Source organism: Onychostoma macrolepis, chromosome 06, assembly GCF_012432095.1.
Source record: "Onychostoma macrolepis isolate SWU-2019 chromosome 06, ASM1243209v1, whole genome shotgun sequence".
NCBI lineage: Eukaryota > Metazoa > Chordata > Actinopteri > Cypriniformes > Cyprinidae > Onychostoma > Onychostoma macrolepis.
The window spans coordinates 5,931,306-5,957,331 of NC_081160.1; the positions used below are offsets into that span (position 1 = coordinate 5,931,306).

General features: G+C 36.4%; 1 protein-coding gene across 2 annotated transcripts; it reads left to right on the top strand.

Moving 5' to 3' along the window:
* Positions 1-84: 84 nt before the first annotated feature.
* Positions 85-22,756, top strand: rin2b (Ras and Rab interactor 2b). 2 transcript variants are annotated; one of them, XM_058779978.1, is made up of 12 exons: positions 85-157; positions 2,639-2,722; positions 4,995-5,095; positions 5,382-5,553; positions 6,738-6,849; positions 11,081-11,153; positions 11,802-11,893; positions 14,162-15,316; positions 18,533-18,841; positions 19,018-19,149; positions 20,835-21,001; positions 21,107-22,756. In XM_058779978.1, exons 2-12 carry the CDS (start codon positions 2,663-2,665, stop codon positions 21,401-21,403), a joined length of 2,670 nt encoding a protein of 889 aa, XP_058635961.1. In that variant the 5' UTR covers positions 85-157; positions 2,639-2,662; the 3' UTR covers positions 21,404-22,756. The 2 variants fall into 2 exon arrangements, with proteins under 2 accessions (XP_058635961.1, XP_058635962.1); XM_058779979.1 differs by lacking the exons at positions 85-157; positions 2,639-2,722; positions 4,995-5,095 and adding an exon at positions 6,606-6,641 and having other exon boundaries at positions 5,438-5,553.
* The last annotated feature ends 3,270 nt before the right edge of the window (positions 22,757-26,026 follow it).

The following is a 26,026-nucleotide window of genomic DNA, read 5'->3' on the forward strand; positions in this document are numbered from 1 at the left end:
TTATTCTATGAAATTATTTACATGCCTTTACCACCAATGAAGTGCAGCGTCGGTCATGTGATCATGTGACCGCGCGTGTCAAACTGGGACAGACACGGAATCACTGGACTGTAGTTACTGTAGAAGCAGACTGGAGTCTGGAGAGGAGCACTCATAGGTAGGACTATGTAATATCAATGTTCTTATATAATAGCATTGCGTAATTAGTTATTAAATGCAAATTATTTCAGTTCGCTTGGGCTTGTTTGTTTTCTCTATTGAAACGCTGCACTGTTTCTCTGTGTTTTTATTCACTCATTGATCCTCATAAACTCGTGTTTAACTTTAGACTTTCAAACTGCAGCTTATTAATATTCGTCATATTTACTTTACGCCTATATTTTATATCCATAGCACGATATACTATCAGACATTACGGAAATTTGGACGAAGATGTCCCACTTAAGAACAATGTGCATTTACTTTAAATTGTACCATATTTAGATATAAGTTTGGCAAGTGCCAGATGAATAATTGCGTTAAATAAATACCTGTAGAAATATTTGATAATTACATGTCAGCACAAAATGTAAAATTATTCCGTGCTGCCTGAGGCAAAAATGCCATATGGCACTTAATATAATGTTTACTTAAAATAATAAAATTATTTTCTATTTCAAATTATGAGTTTATACTCAAATGAAAAATATATGTATTATTTTTTTATACAGCCATATGAATATATACATATTTCATGAATAGCCTATATATTATATTTATGAAGAGAGGATTTTAAAATAAATACAGTGCATGGTGTGAACACTGTGTTTGTAATGTAATCTTGCTTGCAAGCTTGCTTTGCATTCAACTATTACAAAAATATTCCACAACAAAGTTAAAGTACAATCATGTTCCTAGTTTGTTTGTGTGATCTCCAGTGCTGATGGCACCAGCATGCACTTGGTTTGCACTGAGGACCGGCATATATCACATCAAATTGCTTCCATGCACTGTAGTGACAGGAACAAACATGAAGATATGTGTGTTTGTGCACAGAAAGAGGGTAGGGAGCTGTAGAGCGTTCACCCTCCTGCAGAAAACCAAATGTTTCCGTGAAGTATGCATGTGTTTTTCTGTGGTTTGAGTTACTAAGAATTATGTTCTTACAATGGATATGGGAACTTATTTAGATTCCTCTTGTGTAAATGTTACTGGTGTGTGAAATGGAGTAATGAGACATGCTTCCTTTTTCTGTGTGTGTGTGTGTGGTTATATGTAAGTATTTTTATTATTAAGTGTATATTTAGTAATATAGAAATTTATATATGCATAAAAATACAAATTAATTCTATAGATTTTTATATATTTGTATAATTTATCATTTTTTTCAAGGCCTTTTTGTCAAATCTCAAACCCATTAGGATGTATAAAAATAAATAAAAATGTAACATATTTAAACATAAATATTTCCAGAAATATATTTATAAGTTATGTAAATTATTATTGTTATTTATTTTTCAAGGCTTATGTGTCAAGTCTTGAAGCCAATGGTAGCCTATATAAATATATATATATATATATATATTTATATATAAACATAATAATGTATATAAATGTACATATTTCCAAAAATATATTTATAAGTCATGTAAATAATGAATAAATTTGCATGCAGTCATTTTTCAATGCCAAAGCCTTGCAAATGTATTGTGTCCATCAGCATACATTGCAACTCTTTCAGAGTTTTTAAAAATCATGAAGTTACAGAGAGAATGTCCACTTGTGTATGAGACGGAGAGAATTTTATGCACTCTTTAAATAAACCTCTAGCTCTTTTCTTTTTTTTCTTTTTTTTTTTTGTCTCAATGTATTGGTCACACGTGTCTTTGTATGACTGCAGCTGTGTTTTAAACTCGCATACACACTAGTTTCACTTTAGACTATTGCCTGACTATGGATGTCCCCAAAGACAGAATCAATAGTGTGAAGAACACAACAATGCTCCATTGATACAGCAATTTAGAAAGTGAGAGTTATGACTTAACACCTGCTGCTTTCATAAACAGGATAACTTCCCTGATCTGTACTTAAGGGTCCAGGCTGTTCAATAAAGCTATTTTGCAGGTGGCCTGGAGTGTGTAGAATCCTATTAAACTGTAATTTTACATCTAGTGTCTATACTAATCACACAGAGTTATACTTGCTGTAACTGAGCTGTGTAACTGATCTGACCACTGTCCTCTCTGAATAACTTCCGCAAATTTTGTTTTGAGGAAATTATCTGTTAGGGATTCTTGTGCTTGCATGTGTCTCCATGTGAGTGTGACTTCAGTGCTGTGTACACTAATTAAACAAATATTGCTTTAGAAAATATAGCCTAGTTTCAAGAGATGTCAGGCAGACAGGGCTGTCAGTGTGTAATTGTCTCTTTGAGGAAATGATTGCAGCTTCTAGACTCTAATCTCAGGTTTACAGACAAAATCTTTCATCTGTAATCATAATAATATGCCACAGACATGCACAGAGTAAGACTGAATGCGAAGGGAGACAAGAGCGTGGCAAATACAGTATGAACGTATGCATCAGTCATACTGAAAACAGACAATTTTGTATCAGAGTCATTTTATTTAGTGATCATCATGCCTCTTTTGACTTGCAGGACTTTGAAAAAAACAAGAGAAACATGGCAGTGAACTCGTCATTACAACCCAGCCGGATGGACAGAAGTGGTAGTTTTCTTCAGGTAGGAGGATGATCATTTTAGGGAGAAACCCTGACAAATCAATTGACAGCGTTTGTGATTTTTTGTATATTTTAAAGAAAACGTTTGGGTGTTTCTCGGTGGCTGTGACTAGGTGTTGTTTTTACTGGCCAATGTAAAAAACGATCACTCCCAAGTCAGCTTATTCTGGACCTTTGGGGTTTTTATTAACCAGTTTTACTGTGTGGCTGGTTACATTTTTTAAATCTGATCTAATAGTATCTGTAATGGAAAAAAGGCACATTTAAAAGCACACTTATCCTTAACAAAATGCATGATTTGAGGCATCATAAATGTTCATAGCATACACAATGCAGGACAATTTAAGCACCAAATGTATTACTTCTAGGCAACAATAAATGAAGATTATTTCCATTAGATGTAATTTTTTTTACATTGATGTATAATGTTTAGTTCCAAATGAAGTTTGTAAATCTTTTTTTAAGACTATGCTGCTTATGTGCTTAAAACAGTTTGTGTCTTAAAACATTTGTGTAACAATTTAATAAGCGCAGGACACGCAGATGGTGCCACAGACTCTCATTAGCCAATGCGCTCAGGAAGGGACTGTTTTTGGATCAGTATAAATATCCCCATTCTCCTACAGAACATTTTCTGTTCCACTGCGTACATTCACTGGCTGTCTGGTGTTTCTTGTAAAAATCAATGGACAGAAACTGTGTGTGTGTGTGTGTGTGTGTGCGTGTGTGTGTGTGTGTGAGTGACTGAAGCAGGGCTTGTTGCCCAGACAGTACAATTCAAGCGTTCCATAATAGATGTGTCTTTTTTTGCAACACATCTCTCTCTCTTTCTCTCTCTCTCTCTCCTTAATTAGTCCTTCATCTCTTCTTCTTCTCCAGGGCTTTTTTTATTGTATCATTCAGTCTAAACAATTGCTCTCTCTGTTCCGTTCTCATCCTCCGTCTCACTCATCTGAAGTTTATCTTGCCTAGTTTATAACGTATTTTATGACATTCAGTCCAGGAATTTATCACTAGCACTAGGAATTACAAAAGAAATCTCAAAGAACTGTTGTCTTTTGATTCTGTTTTCATCCGCATTTAATTGCCTGCAATTTAATCCAAAATAGCCCATAATTGCAGATCAGCATTAAAAGCACAGGAAGCTGGCACAGTGATTCAAAATATTTACATGGAGTCAAAATTGTGCAGTCACCATAGTGGCATATTGGAAACATTACTTCATTTTCAAAGAAGAATGCAACTAACAGCCTGCTAGGCTGCCTTTTGTTGTTGTTGTTGTTGTTGTTGTTGTTGTTGTTGTTGTTGTTGTTGTTACTTAATGTTGTTTATCTACAAACTAGACAGTTGTTTATACAATGCTGAAAATTTGAATGTATGTAATATAGAGTATTTAATAACCTGTATCAAACTAGTCCTGCTCCATTTGCACAATGAATATTAATGCTATATCAAATCATGCATTTTGTTGAAAAGGGATGTGCAATTACTTTTTAAAAGGTGATCCTACTTACTTTTTGCCTCGTGGACAATCAAATTTGCCCAAAAATCCCATAGACTTGCATTACAGGAGCATGGAAGCATGCAATTAATCCCACAATTCAGATTTTTTTTTTTTATTCTTAGTTTATATGTCACAATTCAGATTTTTTTCAGAATGAGATATAAAAAAAATCGCAATTGTGAGACAAAAAGTAGCAATTCACTTTTTAATTTTTTTACTCCATGATAGAAAAAGAAAAAACACAATTGCAAAATGTATTAATAGCAATTGCAACTTAGTATTCAGAGAAAAAAAGGCGTAATTGTGAGATGTAAACACAATTTTGAGATTATAACTCAAAATCGAACACATTTTTTCTCATGTTTGTAGTGCAGTTTATTTCGCATATCTACTGATGTCTTTTAAAATCACATGCAATTATTGCATAGAGTAATGCTGTGATGGTTGGATTGTGTTGCCATGACAAATCCCATTTCCTGTTGGGGAAAATAGATTAAGAACACAGGAAAGTGACTAACTTGCTTCCTGCATGGATAGATGACAGCGAGCCTGAAGCTGTTGCTCCTGTTTTGGTCACAAATAAGCGTCTTTCAGCTTGTTTTTTTCTTCACTGTTCTCTGCAGGTTTTCTGGCAGTTTCTCTTTTTTACAGATTCTTTGTTAGCAAAGGGGAAGTTGCCAAAGTGAATTTTTAAAAGAGCACTATATTAATTCACTGAAATGTTTTCTGCTTGGACATGTAAAGTTTTACTTTTTCTATCAATGTGCAGCTCGTCGATGCATTTGCATTGTCACTGGGAGCATTGCAGCAGCAAATGGTTCATGCTGTGCAGGAAAAAGACAGAGATCCAGACATTTCTATGCTCGTAGAGTGAGTACACATACCAAACACATGTCGAAAATGCATTAAGACCGTCACAAGCTAAATAAGAGTGTACTGTACTTTTAATAGATGCACTGCATTTACTGTTATCTGTTAAGTTTATGTACTGTGATATGTCTTTACATTTACAAAGAACCTCTGCATGTTTTAGAGTGGAGTCCAGTAGAGGGCGCCAGTGTCTTGTCTGTCTATCCAATGCCTTTTCTTCCTTTAAAGGACATAAAAGACATTTCTGTCAAAACAAAACACCCATGCCTTGTTTTGTTCTCTGTAGGATAGAGGGAGAGATGAGTCCTGTGTGTCTACAGTATCCTGCGGTCGATGGGGATGGTACGAGCGTAAGTGTGAGTGTGTTGGACAAACTGATACACACACACCCCATCTGGCTTCTGCTTTCCATCGACCAGCAAGAGGCCACTGGCATCCTTCTGCACCAACCAGCTGGGGTAAAATATGTTAGAGAGAGTGAACGCAAAGACACCAGACAGATTGTTTTTAAAGAAATAGTTCACAGAAATTCAAATTCTGTCATCATTTATTCACCCTTGTTTTGTTCCAACCGCATTGGACTTTCGTGAATTACAAAAAGAGATGCCCAAGTTGCTGTTTTCCAGAGTGGATGCTGATTTATATAGCTTCAAAAATGACAAAAAGTATCATCAAATGTTTCATGAATCTTTTCTGAGCCTGAAGCCATAATTGTAGGTTTGTGTGTTGGAAAGACCAGTTACAATGTACTAAACATTTCTCATTCAGGCAAAACACAAAAATATTGTATGCTCTCAGATGACTTGAAATGGAGTGCACACTATTCTTATGATATTTTAAAAAGAATAGCGTGAACATTCATCTAAACTGCTCCTTTCATGCTCCTAGGAAAAAAGAAAGCCATGCAGGCTCGTGATTACACATGATGACAAAAAGTAAATGATGACAGAATATTGATTGTTCCTTAAAGAGGTTAAAAACTAATTTATTATAGAAAATATTTGCAACATAATTTGTGATTAATCAGTGAAACATTTGGTACAGGAAAATGTTTGACAAATACTTTTCAAAACACACAAACTCTTTTAAAGAGCAAATTCATTGCCATTAGAGCAGTGGTTCTCAGCCAGTAGGGGGCCTCAAAATGAGTGTTTAAATTAATACATTATTATTAATAAAGCAGAATAATTAATTAAAGCACATAAAATCAAGATGTAAACCTAAATCACATTTCTTTTCACCCCCTCAGTAACTATTGTTTTAATTACTGAAGATCATACAGTACTTTTATTTTAGAACCAGGAGGTAAAAAAGGTTAACGGTATAGTTCACCCAAAAATGAAAATTCTGTCATCATTTACTCACCCTCATATCATTCCATTTTGAAGAATGTTGTTAACCAAACAGTTGATGGTAGCCATTGCACTTCCATTCAATGTCAAAGTCAATGGCTACCGTCCACTTTTTCTTTACCAACATTCTTCAGAATGTCTTCTTTTGTGCTCAACAGAAGAAGTAATTCACACAGGTCTGGAACGGCATGAGGGTGAGTAGCCTAAATTATGACAGAATTTTTATTTTTGGGTGAACTATCTGTGCATTGGGTACATATCCATCCAAAACCCTTTTTTCCCCTGTCCAGGTGTTTTTAGTGTGGAAATCATCTGTCCTGCAAAAGAAGGTCCTGTCATTCCACATGGATGGTACCTCAGACTCCTCTGTCATTCACATCCCTGTAAAGGAGAACCAGTACAGTATGTTGGGTCCCTTATATCATACTAAGCCATAACTGCTCACATCTAGCCATATCTACTTCTGTGTACTGTGTCACCATAAGTTCAAGATGTTTGCAGGGTTCCCACGCTTCTTGAAAGTACTTGAATTTCAGACATATGGATTCAAGGCCTGGAAAGTACTTCAAAACAAACATAGGTCCTTGAAAATGCTTGAATTAAATTTGAAATAAATTTAGTTTATGGCGCTATTTCAAAAATTGTCCTATATGTGCTGTCAAAGACAGAACGAAATGGCACAAATGATTGGGGTGGAGATGGGGTAGTGCAAATAAAACTTAGAGTGTGTTGATGTGCAGCCTAGAGTTTTCTTAAGTCGCTCCCGCTGAGTTTCTGACCATTACCGCCCACTCCCACAACGTGTGTGTCCCGCTCCCGCAAACATTCTATGTTGTATATAATTTTCGTGCTATTAATATGCGGGGTATTGAAATCACATTTGAATGAGCGCTCGCAGTTCACTTTCACATTCGATTTCGCGATCACGCGCACTCTGTGTAAAGTGAGCACATCTTTACAGTGCGTGAATAATTATTAGGCACGTTGATATTCTGATCATATTTTTTTCCTAGCACATTTTACCAATTCCAAACCACATCGATCTTAATAACTACTATTAATTTTGTATTTAATTATATATATAGCCTAAGTGATGTATAATTGTCCATGAAGGCTGGAAGTGAAAATCTCCTTATATTCATGTGTGCATAATTATTAGGTACGTTTTCTTTTACAGATAAAATGAGCCAAAAAAGAGATTTAACTGAAAAGTCAAAAATTATTAAATCCCCAATGAGAAATATTCAAAACTAATGCAATACAGAAATTGTAAAGTTAAGACATGACCATTGGTCAGCGAAATACTCACTGGGTCAGCGGGGTCAGACAAAAACAAGTGGAGAAGAAAAGACACATGGTAACTGCAAAATAATTAAGAATTAATGTGAAGAATTAGATGTAAACCATCAAACCTTTATTCTCCAGCGCCACCATTTTCCAGAACTGCAACCTTCCTGGAGTCTCTAGAATTACAATGTGTCAAGTTCTCAGAGACTTTGCTTGGGTGAAACATCCTAAAAAATGACCCTCACTTAATAAGAATAACATGCTGAAGTGTTGTGAAATACATGGAGACTCATTTTTGTAGGCTTTATAGACAGATAAGTTGTGAGTGACTCTTGAAGGACCAGCATCACATCCTCTTGTACCACTGTTTGAAGAATTTATCTTCCAGAATAGCAGTAAGTTTTAGGAGCTCATTTTTAGTCAATCTCTGCAAGACAGACTTTTCAGGATAGGAGATGGACTAAAAATGAACTCCCAGAACTTACTGCGACATGGAGCTAAGGAGAAAATGTAGAACTTGAAAAATAAGAAAAACAGCTTAGTGAAAAGCGTGTACAGTTTAAAAGCAAATAGAAAGTCCTATTTTTTTTTTTATTTCTTTTCTTAATTAATTAATTTATTTTGCAGATTTGCACATGTACAAGGTTTAAAATGTTCATGACATATTTTTAAAAAATATTGAAATTTTGAGCAGCTGCATGTTTGAGTACCTGCATTCCACTAGGTCAAAGTTGAAAAAATGGGGTTTACAAAATAATTTTGACTTGAGTTATTTATTAATGAGTAACGTCTCTATTGAGAGAATGTGCAAATTTTTAATGTTAACAGGTTTTACAGTGTTATTACAACATTTAACCACTTTTTATTAATTTAAAAATTGCGAAATCCTTTCAAATTTAAATCTTGTACAAGAACTACAGCAAAAACCAGTTTGATGCATGTTTTATCAATATTTTAGAAATTGTATTTGAATATTACCAGTATTAACTTCAATGGATTTCATTAAATTCCTTTGAACACGACTGCTCAAAACGGTCTAAATTTATGTAACCTACACATTCAAAACATTATTACTCTGAAATTTTTAATGTAAATGTTAAGTGTAAGTAAAATGTTTAGTACTGTAAGGTCTTTCATGACACTACATATGCTGGCGTGTGCTTGACATAAAAGTCCTTGAATCTGGTGTTCATGAAAGAGCGGGAACCCTGTGTTTGGCTGTGAAAGATAAATGGGAGTTTCTTTTTGATTTTATGGTCTTTTTTATTGTTTGTTGATACTGAGCAGCTTGCTACTTTCATGTGCATGCAGTTGTGAGGTCAAAGATTGACTCTGCACATGTGCACTTGTACAGGTGCTGGTCATATAATTAGAATATCATCAAAAAGTTGATTTATTTCACTAATTCCATTCAAAAAGTGAAACTTGTATATTATATTCATTCATTACACACAGACTGATATATTTCAAATGTTTATTTCTTTTAATTTTGATGATTAGAGCTTACAGCTCATGAAAGTCAAAAATCAGTATCTCAAAATATTAGAATATTTACATTTGAGTTTGAATAAATGATCATCCCTACAGTATAAATTCTGGGTATCTCTTGTTTTTTGAAACCACAATAATGGGGAAGACTGCTGACTTGGCAATGATCCAGAAGACGAACATTGACACCCTCCACAAAGAGGGTAAGTCACAGAAGGTCATTACTGAAAGGTGTGGCTGTTTACAGAGTGCTGTATCAAAGCATATTAAATGCAAAGTTGACTGAAAGGAAGAATTTGGGTAGGAAAAGGTGCACAAGCAACAGGGATGACCGCAAGCTTGAGAATACGGTCAAGCAAAGCCAATTCAAACACTTGGGAGAGCTTCACAAGGAGAGAACTGAAGCTGGAGTCAGTGCATCAAGAGTCACCACACTCAGACGTCTTCAGGAAAAGGGCTACCAAGCCACTTCTGAACCAGAACGTCAGAAGCATCTTAACTGGGCTGTGGAGAAAAAGAACTGGACTGTTGCTCAGTGATCCAAAGTCCTCTTTTCAGATGAAAGTAAATTTTACATTTAATTTGGAAATCAAGGTCCCAGAGTCTGAAGGAAGAGTGGAGAGGCACAGAATCCATGTTGCTTGAAGTCCAGTGTGAAGTTTCAACAGTCAGTGATGATGTGGGCTGCCATGTCATCTGCTGGTGTTGGTCCACTGTGTTTTCTGATGTCCACAGTCAACGCAGCCATCTACCAGGAAATTTTAGATCACTTCATGCTTCCTTCTGTTGACAAGCTTTATGGAGATGCTGATTTCATTTTCCTGCCCACACTGCCAAAGGTACCAAAAGCTGGTTCAATGACCATAGTGTTACTGTGCTTGATTGGCCAGCAAACTCGCCTGACCTGAAGAGGAAGATGAGAGACATCAGACCCAACGATGCAGATGAGCTGAAGGCCACTATCAGAGCAACCTGGGCTCTCATAACACCTGAGCAGTGCCACAGACTGATCGACTCCATGCCACGCCGCATTGCTGCAGTAATTCAGGCAAAAGGAGCCCCAACTAAGTATTGAGTGCTGTACATGCTCATACTTTTCATTTTCATACTTTTCAGTTGGCCAAGATTTCTAAAAATCCTTTCTTTGTATTGGTCTTAAGTAATATTCTAATATTTTGAGATACTGATTTTTGACATTCATGAGCTGTAAGCTCTAATCATCAAAATTAAAAGAAATAAACATTTGAAATATATCAGTCTGTGTGTAATGAATGAATATAATATACAAGTTTCACTTTTTGAATGGAATTAGTGAAATAAATAAACTTTTTGATGATATTCTAATTATATGACCAGCACCTGTATATCTCTTTATAAATCTCTGTTTTGTGTCAGAAAGGAGAATTTTTCCCTCTTGTTTCACGGGTAGTTAATCAGTTATAATAACCTGAGAAGCTATTTGCAACTGGCTTGGTTTAAAAAAGAGGCAGCATATTTGCAGCTTAATGTCACAGTAGTAGCCTGGCAGCATTTCAGGCATTTACAGCAGTGCAGTTCCAAGAAGTTCTCCATGTGAAATATCAGACACACCCTAGTGTTTTTGGCCTGGGCGCAATCCAGCTGAGAATTTCCTCTGTGCCTTGTAAACTGATGTGGTCTGAAAGGCACTGAAGGCTTTTGAGCATTTTACCTGCCAATCAGTTCAGAAATTTCCCAAAACATTTTCAGAAAATTCCCAACAAATTAAGAATCTAGGGCAGCACTCAATGCCTCAGTGCTGTTATGATGGATGAAATTGTGAAAATGCTTGGAGATGACAGACCTTTATTGATTGTTGTGTATTGTTCTTTTTTCCTAGCATTTTCTCTAGATGGCTCAGGAATCAGTTTTGCTGACCTCTTTCGTCTTGTGGCCTTTTATTGTATCAGCAGGTAACACGTTTTCTATGTCTGATACTTATTAAGGTATAGGAAGTTGAACAAGCCTAATGCTAAACACTGTACTTTGTGCATGTAACTCAACCACTCACATTTTCTTTGTAGTATATAAAAACAATCCACTATTTGATTAGATTTGGAATAGATGAAATGTTTTATTGCTTCACTGCAGTGCTAAAGTGTGCATAAAAGACAGCATATGCAAGATTTATGAGTAAAGAAACTATGAGTGATTGTGCAGAAATGAACCCACTGCTCATAAAACTCAATGATATCCATCACCTTATCAGCAACAGGGTGAAGTACTATATGGCCCTAAGTACAAAAGATTTATTTGATATCATCCATAAATCAGAAGATTGCAGCAGTTCTCCATTTGATGTTTGTTTTTTCAAGCCGCTCATCGATACTGAAATTCTGCCCTCTCTCTGCTCAATTCCAATTTTCCACCCAGTAACAGCAGAATTATTACTTTTTCTGAATGTGATGTATATGTATGGTTTGACCTGTCACTATTAATGTAGGAAAAGAGTGAATGATTGTGTGTATTTTCTTTCCCCTCTTTGGTTTTCTCCCATTGTTTATTTTTTTACCCTCTTTCACGCACTATTTGTCTGTCTGACTCTCTTTGTTTCATATTAGAGACATTCTTCCTTTTACCCTGAAGCTTCCTGAGGCCATCCATTCTGCAGCAACCCTGTCAGATCTACATGAAGTGGCCCAGCAAGGAGCAGGTACTGACCAAGCTCGTCTAACCCACTTAGAATATCGCATTTAGTACAGATACAGTTATATAAAATGATATATAATAATACATTATTTCCTGTTTGGCCCTGTGATTATTTATTTGCATGTTCCACTTATATGAATCTGAAATATTCACGTCGGCCTAATGGTTAGAGAGTCGGACTTGTAACCCAAAGGTTGCAAGTTCGAGTCTCAGGTCCAACAGGAATTGTAGTTGGGGGGAGTGAATGTGCAGCGCTCTCTTCCACCTTCAATACCACGACTGGAGTGCCCTTGAGCCATGCACCGAACCCCTGGGCACTGCTCCGTGTGTGTGTGTGTGCGTGCGTGTGTACTTAGGATGGGTTAAATGGGTAACCATACTTGGCCACATGTCACTTTCACTTCACTTTTCAAATATTATATCTGCATAGTAATGTAGGTATCTGTGATTATGTGTATTATTTGTGACTGGTGAATTGTGAATTTACTCAAAATAGGTTTGGGGGAGAAATGTCCAATGCAGGGTTATTAACCAAAACTGAAACAATTAAAAAATATTTTCGTTACTTCAAATCAATTAAAACATTAACTGAAATAAATCAAAAAAATTAATTCATTTTATTTAATTTAGTTGACAAAGCAATATTCTCATTCTCATTTAGTTTAACTTCATGTACAAAAAATAAAAGTAAAATAAAAAATTTAAAACAAAACACAACAAAATTACTCAAACTTTAACTAAAATTAAAATGAAGATAAAAAAAAAACTACTTCAAAATATGTAGGGGAGAAAAACCACTAGTATCTCAGTGGCACTAAAATAGCAGTGGTCCAACGTCTATTCAAATTCAGGGGTCATTCACTCTCTCTGATTTTGGAGCCAAGTGGAATTTGAAACACAAAAAGAGTCTTCAGTATTATCAGAAATTCAAAATGGCCCTTTTCATACAATAAAATTATAATTATCAAATTTGCTTCATTTCGTTTTTTAAAAACATAAGAGTTTTTAGGATTAGAGCCCTGGTCCCCTTGCACACTAAATGAAAACAGCACTAACAAAAATAAACTAACACTTCTTATATTTGTAAAAATGTCTTCTTTTTTCTTTTCTTTTTTCTTTTTCTTTTTTTTGCTCATGTCTCAGACCTAGGGCACCAAGTGAGTCAGGTCTGCCATTGGTGCTCCCTTAAAAAAGCACAAGTGACATAATGCCAAGTGTGTCAGGAAAGTAGAGTGTTTTTTTTTTTTTTTTTTTTCCAGTATACTCAAGCAGGTTGCATGTACAAGTAATAATATTTTGCATGTTCTTACATGCTTCAGACCATCTTGAAACAGTGTCAAATATTATTTGCCAGATAATGAAGAAATGTTACAATGTTCCTAGAGAAGAAGGAACCTTTGCCGTGACTGTTTTGTGAGTAACTATGTGTTTGAATCTCTCCGTCCACCACAGCTAAGACATGCTGGCCTACTATTCAGTTCCATGTTATTATTAGTCCAGCTGACATTCCAGATAGTGAGCGAGTCTATGTGAGCTAATCAGAGCATAGAGGTTACTGAGGGAAAGAGTGTGTGTGTGTGTGTGTGTGTGTGTGTGTGTGTGTGTGTGGACTTCCATTTTTCCTTAACAGTAATAGTTCCGTTCTGAATTTTTGAGAAGCTAGCAATGAGCTAAAAAAAAACAAAAAAAACATTTGTATCACCTTAGCAACACTCATCCACACTGAAGTTGCCACAGAACAATTGTAAGTTTGAAGTCTCATTTGAAAGAGGCTGACTGTTGTATAAATATCTATTCCTAATAGAAACTGGCCCATCAAACCAACATAATGAGAAACTATACTAAAATGGGTGGGGAGAGAGACAGAATGCATGGGGAGGAGAAAGAGGAGGGGTTTGGTGTGCTCTATGGAGTCAACCTCCCCAAACACTCTGTCTGTTTGGATAAGTGACTCAGTTTTTGGCTGGCTCTGTGCTGGGTGTGTTTGTATGACGTTTGTGAATCAGTTTTCGGAAATGCACGACTGAGCTCGCTAAATTTCTCCAAGAACTTCAGTGGGCCTGAGGACAACAGACGTGAACAGACGCTTTAGCCTGGCTGTAACTAGATATAGCCTCACACGCACACTCAAATTCACATGTGCGCTGTCAACGTGTGGTGGTCTATGGTAGGAAGCTGGACTGGGTGTGTTTGCAGCTTTTGTGGTTGTGTTTGTATAAAGACTGTGCATGGGTGTTGTTAACCATTAATCGGATTCTCTCTTTTATTCCAGCGTTCTGGGAATCTTCTCTCAACAAACAACTAGAGACTGCCGCAGATAGTTCTGTGGTTCAAGACAGACCACCGATCTCTCTACACGGCAGCTGCTCTGATGTCTTACAGACACAGGATCAAACCTGCACCCCATTTGGGAAGCTACTAACCAGCACCTGCCCTAATACCTCAGAAGGTCAAAGGAGTTGCTCCAGCAGTGCTTTGTCTTTTATCAACCCTGTCTTTCTCAAGACGCAGCAAGATGTCACTGTAAATGCAGAAACGGTGATCGCAAAGGACCCAACAGCAGAAAACGGAAAATCTCGTCCCCCTCCTCCACCAAGACCACCTCCTCCTCGCATTTTGGTTCGTAGCCCTACTTCACCTTCAGGTCCGAGGACTATGCCTTTGAGTGCTGGCATTACTAGAACGAGTCGGAGACGCAATCCTCCACCACGACCTCCACAACCTCCAGACATCGACAGCTACCGCTGCACCATTGCATTAGATGACGAAACCATCTCTAGGGCCCTTTCTCAAGTCAATACGACTCCTTTAAACCCGACCGGCAGCACCATCCTGCAGCAATGGACCGGACCCGAAGAGAAAGGGCGAAGCTCAAGTGGCCGAAGCTTGTCTACATCCTCATCAGACTCTTTGGATTCTCCTCCACACTCCCTCCCATTGGGACTATCCCAAAGCGTGGGCAAAGGCCTCTCCACGGATGACAGCAGTGATGAGTATGAGGACAAGGAGGACGACGACGACTACGGTGTGGGGCTTGAAAGGGATCTGCATGTTCGCCTTCGTGCTTCTCGCATGTCAAAGAAACTCCTTTCGGTCGAGCTAGTGGCGGCTCGTCCGAAATCACTTGTTATCCCACGAGCACTAAGAGGACACTTCCGTAAGGTCCGAGGTGTTTTCAGTGTACTGGCTACGCCTGAAAAACGCATCTTGCTTCGGATCATTGAGTTGTCCCAAGACAAAACTTCTTACTTTGGGTGCCTGGTGCAGGACTATGTGAGCTTTGTGCAGGAGAATAAAAACTACCACTCGTCCAGCCAGGATCTTCTGCAGACGCTCCGGCAGTTCATGACCCAGATGAAGGCTTACCTCAAACAGAGCTCGGAAATGAACCCACCTATAGAGTCTTACATACCTGAGGACCAGATAGGTAAGGAGATTTCCAGAGTTCCAGTATTTCTTGTGCCATGTTGAACCACTCAAATAAAGAGAGTCATTTTGAAAGCTCCTTTACTTTCAGGGATATCTTATCCTGTTCCTGGAGGGCCACTTTCCTGCAGCGTTTAGCTCCAACACACCTGCCTGGAATTTCTAGTAATCCTAAAGACCTTAATTAGGCTGGTTTAGGTCTGTTTAATTAGGGACAGTGCTAAACTCTGCCGGTGGCTTTCCAGGAGCAGGATTGGACACCCCTGGATTACTTACAGTAACTGTGCTGTTCTGGCTGGGTGAGTTTTATTCACTGTTCATTTTACTAGTGTCTGGAAACTATTAGTTGTGGCATTTTGAAATGTTAGCTTCCTTGTCTTCCAGATATGTATCCTCAGCTTGCCTTTTTGTTTCCTAGATTGTGCAGTTTGCAAACTCAGTTAAATTCAAGGTTTGTTTACTTTGACTTACCAGGCAGTTCAATAATATATTATGTATGTAGTCCAAAAAAGGTGCAAAAATATGTTTTGTTTTGAATGCGAGTCTACCCTTATCAGTACAGAGCTGCTTTTGTTATGTTTCCTTTAGCTACAGTGGAAAATGCAGGCTAAAAAGTTGTTGATAATGTGGTGGGAATAGCAAAAATAGACAACAAGAGCAACTGAGCAGTGAAACACAAGCGCTATATACGCATGCCGATATTTGAAATACCTTCAGTTCAGCTGTCCTCTCTGCAGTTGCATTGAAAAGTCTATGAAAATACTCTTGAGAGTGATTGAGATAAGTGCAAGGCCCAAAAGATCATATTAACTAGTCTGGTTTGTATAAAAATGACAGCTTCAGACCAGACTGTTATGGAAATAGCTGAAATAAGGTGCACATTTCACAGTTCACACAGAGTAGCAGTCGTTTTAACAGCAGATTAAATATTGAATAACTGCATTTTAAGAAAATATGCTTTAATCCTGTTTCATGTATTTAAAAAAAAGTATTGTATCTTCAGTGTTTGGTGAGTCAGGACTAATAAAGAGAGCTTGAAGGCAGAAAGTTTAGAACTCTGCATGAATACTTAATAAGTTATAAGAATAAAAAATTCTTTGTGTAATTTATCCCAGCTAAAATGTTGTTGGTTTAACTTAAAGATAGACTAATGCTTTCCACATTAATGATTAATGTTTTCCAAAGGCCTGACTTTTCTTTGTTTGTTAAACTGTAATGTTAATAGCTTTGAAGCTGTGTTGTGATACCATGGTTGCACAATAGTACATAAGGGACATAACAATAAATCAACTCCAATAAACAAAAATTAGAATCCTTAATTCATACACTTTTGTATGTTTCAAATGCTTAGCATACCACCTAGAAGAACAAAGCCGTCAGTGTTTTTAATACATTTATCAGAGGTTACAAAATAATAGTGTAGTACAGTGATGGAATTAGATGATAATAGCATGTTACTTTGATTTATACCATGATACTGAGTGATTATCCTATTATCTTATCTATATTCCCAATGTACAGTACTTCAGAAGAAGGGTATAAGTTTGATTTTAACATCATAACAGATATAAAAAATATCTGATTGACAGATAAACGACACAGTCTTATTTCAGAGTTGTTTATTTAATTCAACTGAACTGTGAAAGAGCGCATATATGCTTAAACGTCTCAGGTAACGTCAGTGGTGTGACTCATTTCAGGTGCAGCCAAAATGATATTAACAGTGGTTATATATACATTAAATGCAATTGTTTGATCAAAATTATTGCTAGGGACATCAGTAGTTGCTGGATATTGGTAGGGACATGTCCATAACGTCACTGCTAAATTCTACACCCTTGCTTCAAAACATGTTGCACAAATAAAATTGTGCAATTGTTACAGATTTTGGAAAGATTAATCTAATTAATTTTTTATGCTCTCAGTTTTGTATGTCCTTGTCATTTGTAGTTAGTCACAATGGAGCAGGATGCGAGTTATTTGTGTGTGTTAGTAGGGGTAACTCTATCATGTGTATCGTGTGTTTGTGAAGTCTGTTGGTTTATAACATTTTGGTACATTTTTAGGGTTGATTATTTTATGTTTTCTGTAAATCATCATGTCTAGCCATTATGATAGAGGATCTGTAATCTACAGGTGACTGTAGCTTCTAATATTTATAACTCCTGTGTATATTGTGAGCAATAGAGTTTCATTAGAAGTGTCATTGTGATGGTGTGTAATTACTTGTTTAGTAACTATAGTGTACAGACAACTGATGTGAGACCTGCTTTTGTCCTCATTTGACTTGCCCTTTGCATCTCGGAAAGCCCTCAGCCTTATTTCACAGGGAGACTTGAATACCAAGAGCTTAGGCCTAATATATCTTGTAACGTTTGTGTCAGATTTTCCGTGAACTCAGCAGACACTGTACGCTCTCTAAGCATTAAGGGGGTTTTGGTTTTTCACTAGTGCGGAACGGAAGAGGTGGAAATGATAGTTTGCGCAAAAAAAAGAAAGAAAGAAATCTGTCATAATTTGTTATGTTGTTCCAAACAATATGACTGGTCTTCTAAGCTGCTCTTTTCCATAAAATTGAAGTGAAAAAAAATATAAATCATAAAAGTAGTCCATATGATTTATGTGCTATATTCCAGGTCTTACAAAGCCATACAATAGCCTTGAAAAAAAGTGAGTAAAAGTTGATATGTTCTTCAGAACAGTGTCATTGTAGCATCAGTGATACTGTTTAAGTTTTTATTAATATTTTGAATTTGTTTTTACTGTATTTTCATTTTAATTGTCATGAAAGTTTTAGTAGTTTTGTCATTTTATTAGTTTATATATATATATATATATATATATATATATATATATATATATATATATGTCTGTGTAATTCAGTTTTGTTATTTTAGTACTTGAAGTCAAACTAAAAGAAAATGTAATTTAATTTAGATATTTTGTACATAAAATATTTTGACATAAAACATATTTTTATGGTTTCAGTTATAATTTGAGTCTTTTTAGCCTTTTTAGTTTGGAACAACATAAAGGTTGAGTAAATTATGAGAATTTTCATTTGAGGGTGAACTATTCCTATAAAACTGTCCATTAAATAGAAAGTTTAAAACATCATGCTTGTTTACGCTTCTTTCGTTTTTGTCTATGAATATGGTAACTGTCTCTCAAAGTCTTATATATTAAAGCTTTAACTGAAACTCCATCTCTTTCACAGATCCAATGTTGGAGAAGGCCATGCATAAGTGTGTGCTGAAACCTCTGTACGGCTGCTTGCAGTCGGTGCTGCATGACTTGCAGGTGGCCGGTGGAGTGTGGCAGAGGCTGCAGGAGAATCTGACCCTGGCAAAGACCAAACAGCCTCACGAGCTGGGAGTGACCGAAGCCCGGCCTCCAGACGCCCACGCCATCCATAGGATCCGCAGAAAACTCCGAGCAATGTGCCACATGTACTCACCTGAGAGGAAAATTATGGTGCTGTTAAAAGTCTGCAAACTCATCTACAATATTATGCAAGACCATGAAGGTGTGTACGGGTGGAGTTATGCCTTGAGTGTTTATTTAAAGGCTTTAAAAGTGTGTATGTTTTAGGTGTGTATGAGATCAGTAACTGAAAGCAAAAGTATTTGCACCTTAATTAATTAACTGGATTGTACTTGCTGGAATAGTTTGTGTTAAAAATGTTTCCTCTGTGTTTGCCAGTGCGGATGTTTGGAGCGGATGATTTCCTGCCCATGTTGACATATGTGTTGGTGCATTGTGACATGCCTCAGTTGGACACTGAGATCCTGTATATGATGGAACTGATAGATCCCCCATTACTGCATGGAGAAGGTGCGTTAACATGCACTCATACTTGTGTAATAATGTTACATAAACCTGAATTCTTTTTAAAAAAAGGTGCAAAAACGAATTATTTGGAAAAAAACAACAACTTCAGAACCAAAACAGTATTATTTTCTCCCATCCAACATTTCATATGAATTCTCTTTCTTGCTTAATGATGACAGAATCAGTAATGTAATGTTAACAAAGTTAATGCAGAATCCAAACTGTAGGAGATTCAGAACAGACGAGCATTTTCCATGTGTGACGAACTTCCTAAGTTCTGTTCCCCACAGAGTAATTTCCTCCTGGGTGTGTGTCTTCTATTCTTACTGAGCACACTGTGGAAAAGATTTATTGTGTTGTATGTACACAGTCAAGTCACAAACTTGATGATCTAATGTGACAGATAGGATGATCCATCCTCATTATAGTGATAATTTACTCTTTTTGTCAGTTTCAAAATGGTCTGGGCAATGAGTAATGCATGTTTTGAAAACCCTGCTGACCAGTTCTGTTGCAAAACCTATTGAGCTGCCTTGCTGTCTGTTGTTCCCTACAGAGTGCAACAGTCAGGTTTTGGAAGTAAAAACCCCATTCATTTTCTCCACAGGGAAATAGTTTGAACTGATAAACCTTTAAAACAAATCTGTTATGAGCTCTGAGGTTTTTAATTGATTGTATATCCTTTTGTCGAACCATCTGTTTGTGTTATTCAACTAACTTTTAAAATGGTTGTGTTTAATAGCAGAATTTGTGGTGGAAAATACAATACCCAAGATGCTGTATAGAAAATTTCATTAATGAGGGAGATGCGGTGAGCAACAAGCTCCAAAAGGTTCCACCCACTCCCATGAAAATATTATGTTTTGTTTCTATAGATACAACCAACACCTTTATATAAGTAGTTTTATATTTATCTTTAATTTGATTAAATCATGCGCAATGCTTCATGGGATTGTAGTTCTTTCCTTCATTAAAGCTGTTAAGTACACAGTCTTGTACCTTTTTCTCTTTTTGTCTGATTATCAAATGCTTTTTTGCTTCAAGTCAAAAGTTTGTAATGTTGTAATTCTCGGTTGGTTTGGTTCATTGCTTATAACAAATGAAAATTTCCAAAAACAGCACTGCTGAAAAAGTGAGTATGCACTAACGCCCTCTATATAGACAGCATCCTAACCAAAACACAACCATAAAAATGGCTTTTTTTTAAATACTCTACATGGGCAGCAATGTCACACCGCACAAATAGCAGTTTTCACATGCAAAGGGATACTCGACTCACAATTGATTCAAATATATAATGTTAAAATATTGCTAAACTAATGTTGCATTACTCTAATATGCAAACAAACTTCATAGCATACACAAATACACACTGCCATTCATGCCGTTTTTTTATTTGTGTTTTTAAGAAATTAACACTTTTATTCAGCAATGAATTGATCAAAAGTTTTCAGCATTGATAATAATATTAAATGTTTCTTGAGCAGCAAATTAGAATGATTTCTGAAGGAGCACGTGACACTGAAGACTGGAATAATAGCAAAAAAAATAAATAATTTAAATTTCAGAAAATTAGAAAAGGTTAAAATTGTAATAATATTTCACAATATAAATTAAGTAGATTTTTAGCAGTACTTTATGGTACTTTTCTGTATATTAAGGTGTTCCTTTCTCTTGATCCTGTACAGGAGGATATTACCTCACCAGTGCATATGGAGCAATGTCACTGATGAAGAACTTCCAGGAAGAGCAGGCAGCTCGAGTACTCCGCTCACACTCAACACGCGACACACTCCACCAGTGGCACCAGCGTCGCACTCTGCAGAGAAACCTGCCCTCAGTGGATGACTTCCAGGTAAAATCCTGACCTCCGAACAGCATTTGCGTAGTTAACTGCATTTTATGGATATGGACTATTTTCATTCCATAAACTCTATAATGTCTGTTTGTTTGTGTGAAGAACTACATGCGAGTGGCTCTGCAGAAGGCAGATAGTGGCTGCACGGCTAAAACCCTTCAGGTGCGGCCCTACGCCACGACGGAAGAGGTGTGTCGTCTTTGTGCGCTCAAATTCCGCGTGTCTGATCCAGAAAACTACGGCCTGTTTCTTTACACAAACGAGAGCAGCCAGCAGTTGGCCGCAGACACACACCCACAGTGGATAAAGGCAGAGTTACACAGTCGACCGAAGCGTCAACACTTTTACTTTGTCTACAAGTCGATACCCAGCATGAACTGTTCCACTCCTTTGTCTTGAATGCAGGACGTTTCCTGAACACTCAATAGACGGAAAGTGTTTAATGAGGGTGTGACTTTAAAGAATTTGTATAAAGATCGCAAAATGAAAAGGTCTCATGGACAGAGTGGCTCAAAAAAGAATGATTTAATTGGCACTTTACATGAATAAAGTACGTTAAAATGAGTAGTTTCAAAACAGACTTTGGTAGCCTAAGGACTAGCTAGTTTGGAAACCAAACATTTATAGATACAACTTGTATTTCCAAAGGTTTAAGAATATTAGGGTAAGACTTTGCAATAGAGTTCCATTTGTTAACATTAGTTAACCAAATGAGTTCATCTGAACTAACAATGAACAATATTTTTACAGTATTTATTAATCTTAGTTAATGTTGATCTCAACACATTTTTAAGATCAAAAGTAGTGTCTTTTGGCATTAATTAATGCACCGTGAAATAACATGAACATTTTTTAACTAACGTTAAAGGTTATTGCTAATTTATAGTTCATCTTAGTTAATGCATTAACTAATGTTAACAAATGAGACCTTGTTGTAAAGTGATACCAATATTAGTTTGGTCATTTTTATCTTACAATAACCATGGTACCTGGGTTGAATAACTGCGCTTGATGATTGCTGTCAATTTCTATAAAAAATGAAAATATACAATGATTATATTTTACTTTTTATAATTTACTTGTCTTGCCCACTAAAGGGTCCAAATGATATTAAGTCCCAAATATTATACTATGTAAAATGGTGTTTATTCACATTATGTTTTGAATAGAAATGTTTAATGTAAAAAAGGCATTTATTGGGTATTGTCAGTAATGTGGTGTTGAACCTGTGAGTATATACTTTTTTCCCTTTGATTCAGTATGAATTTAATGTAGCATCTGTCCCCAAAAATGCCAGGACTGCAATGAAAGCCATATTGTGGCGTTGTTATAAATATATATATATATATATATATATACAGAGGTGTCAGGGATTCTCTCTAGTCAAACCATAGAGTTCTGTACATAGTCAGCTATTTTTGCATTCAGGTTGAGTGAGTGTTGAAGTGTTTCGAGATGATGCTTGATCACGTGGTTTCTTTTTCTTTAGCACAATAGAGAAACTGTTAAATTGGCTGAAGAAGCTTTTTTCTCACTTTGTTCTTATGAAAAAGGAACACTTTGCTCCTTATACTTCAGCCAGTGTCTAAATGTGCTACACTGTAAATGTGTAACATGTACAACGCACTTATGGCAGAGAATGTGATTTTTACCAGTTTCCTTACTGTTGATGGTAATTTAAACACTGAACTTGTGCATATTTTCTTCTCTTTGTTGTTATTTGCAGGAAATAAAGAGTGTCTTTATTCTTTTTATGATCTCAGACAGTTTAAAATGTTTATCAAGTTACACTATAAAAATGTTTACTCCATGTGCTTATTATTTATATGTGTACATTATTTTTTTTAACTTTTTTAACTTTATTTATTATTTTATTGATTATATTAATATTGCAAAAAAAGCATCAACTAGACTGCATTATTTAATTTAATTAGTAATTAATTATATTAATAGTGTACACAATAGTGAATACATTTATTTATTTTCTATTGATTAATTATATTAATATTGCGGGGAAAAAAACATTCTTCAATATTAACATGAATGAATCAACCAGACTACATTGTTACACCAAAAGGTTGTTAATATTAGCATTTTAAATAATTATATTATTTATTCACTTACTTTTACATTTATTTAATTACTTATATTATTATTGATATATTAGGTAAATTATATTAATATTGTTTTTTAGGTAAAATATTATTGTTTAAAATATAATAATTATTTGTTTGTTTCCTTTTTAAATGATTAATTATATTAATAAGAACCCACGGTGACGCGGGTGTCACAAACACTGGTGATTATCTGGAAAGGTCTTTTTAAAGCATTATCCCTCACTTTCAACTCAGGAAGTCCCTAAGGGACATATAATGAACACCCAGGTTTAGTCACGTGACAATGTGTGCATTTTTTGTTGCCATGGAAACATTTCCAAAATGGTGTCCTGTCTGGTTAGCACATGTTACAGTGTCAGCAATTTTTAAAAATGCTTGTTTTTGTTATTAAAGGTATGTTTCAACCCATGCAACAATTCTAATATTTTAATAACATATCCTAGATTACTCTTAACCTGATTTTAATACATTTCTTGAATCAAACATATATGTCCCCTCAGGCTAGTAACCTTATAAAAGTAGGTGGAATTTTGATGTGACGTATTTGTCACATTAAAGGGATAGTTCACCCAAAAATTAAAATTTGATGTTTATCTGCTCACCCCCAGGGCATACAAGATTTAGGTGACATTGTTTCTTCAGTAGAACACAAACGAAGATTTTTAACGTTGCAGTCTGTCAGTCATATAATGGCAGTAAATGGGACCCACGGCTTTGAGAGAGAAATAACATACACAGACAAACCAAATTAAACCTAAAGGTCTAAAAACATGAAACGATCAGTCTGTGCAAGAAACTGAACAGTATTTATATCTTTTTTTACCTCTGATCTCCCGCACGGATATTGTCACAAGCCGCAGGGTTTAATTTGGTTTTGTCTGTGTATGTTTTTTTTTTCTCTCAAAGCCATGGGTCCCATTGATTAAAATTATATGACTGACAGACTGCAACGGTTTGAGTTAAAAATCTTCGTTTGTGTTCTACTGAAGAAACAAAGTCACCTACATCTTGGATGCCCTGGGTTTAAGCAGATAAACATCAAATTTTCATTTTTGGGTGAACTATCCCTTTAAGAAAAATGGTAATGAGCTGCTCAATTAATTTAGCTGATTCAATTATTTTAGTGTTATATATTTTCTGCTGCTCATTTCAAAGCATATTTTAACAAATCTATGTGCATGTTTAACATGTTGACCTCCAGTGTGAGGTAGTTATTTATTTTTATTCAGATTGCACATTTTCGAGTTGTAAAAACAAAAATCTAAAAATTAATTTCTGGTTAAACCATATACCTGAAAAGGTAGAATTTTGATATGTTACAAAAGAGTTGTTGTAAAATTTAATGCTCACAGTTATGTGCTTTTGAAATATGTCGTGGCAAAGCAAATAAAATACAAAAACTGTATTACTTCTAAAAAAGGTTTTATCTTCCCAGAAAAGTAATCATTTTGATATATGTTGAGGAAAGCAAACAAACAGGAAAAAAAACTGTTATTTAGCAAAAAATTATAAAATGTATTTTTTTCAATTGAGAAATAAACGCCCAATGTAACATACAGTATCTCACAAAAGTGAGTACACCCCTCACATTTCAGCAACAATTTAAGTATATCTTCTCAAGGGACAATACTACACAAATGAAACTTGGATATATTTTAGAGTCAATGTGCAGCTTGTATAGAAGTACAAATTTACTGTCCTCTAAAAATAAATCAACATATAGCCATTATTGTCCAAATAACTGGCAACAAAAATGAGTACACCCTAAGTGAACATGTCAAAACTGTGTCCAAAGTGTCAATATTTTGTAGGGGCACCATTGTTATCTAGCACTGCATTAATCCTCCTGGGCATGGACTTCACCAGAGCTGCGCTGGCTGTTGCTGGGATCCTCTTCCACTCCTCCACAATGACATCACGGAGCTGATGGATGTTAGACACATGGTGCTCCTCCACCTTCCACTTGAGGATGCCCCACAGGTGTTCAATAGGGTTCAGGTCTGGAGACATATTTGGCCACTCCATCACCTTCAGCTTCATCAGCAAGACCGTTGTCATCTTGGCGGTGTGTTTTCGGTCGTTATTATGTTGCAAAGCTGCAGTTTGGCCCAGTTTCTGAAGGGAGGGCATCATCTTCTGCTTCAGAATGTCTCAGTACATGTTGGAATCCATGTTTCCCTCAATGAACCTCAGCTCCCCAGCACCAGCAGCACTCATGCAGCCCCAGACCATGATGCTACCACCACCATGCTTGACTGTAGGCAAGACACAATTTTCTTGGTACTCCTCACCAGGGTGTCACCACACATGCTGGACACCATCTGAGCCAAACAAGTTTACCTTAGACTCATCAGACCACAGGACATGGTTCCAGTAATTCATGCTCTTGGCCAGGTTGTCTTCAGCAAACTGTTTGCAGGCTTTTTGTGAGCCAGCTACAGAAGATTCTTCCTTTTGGGACGATCGTCATGCAAACCGACTTGTTGCAGTGTGCGGCGTATGGTCTGAGCACTAACAAGCTGACCTTCCACTTCTGCAACCTCTAAAGCAATGCTGGCAGCACTCATATATCTGTTTTTTGAAGCCAGCTTCTGCACCTGACGCACAGCACAAGGACTCAACTTCTTTGATCGACCCCTGTGAGGCCTGTTCCGAGTGGAACCCGTCTTGGAAAACCTCTGTATGACACTGGCCACTGTACTGTAACTCAGTTCCAGGGTGTTACCAAACTTCTTATAGCTTAGGCCATCTTTGTGGAGAGCAACAATTCTAATTCTCAAATCCTCAAAGAGTTCTTTGCCATGAGGTGCCATGTTGCTACAACGGCCCGGTCCTGCAGATTTGCCTTATACAACATTAGGAAGATTAGACCCTTCCTGTCGGAGCATGCCGCACAACTCCTTGT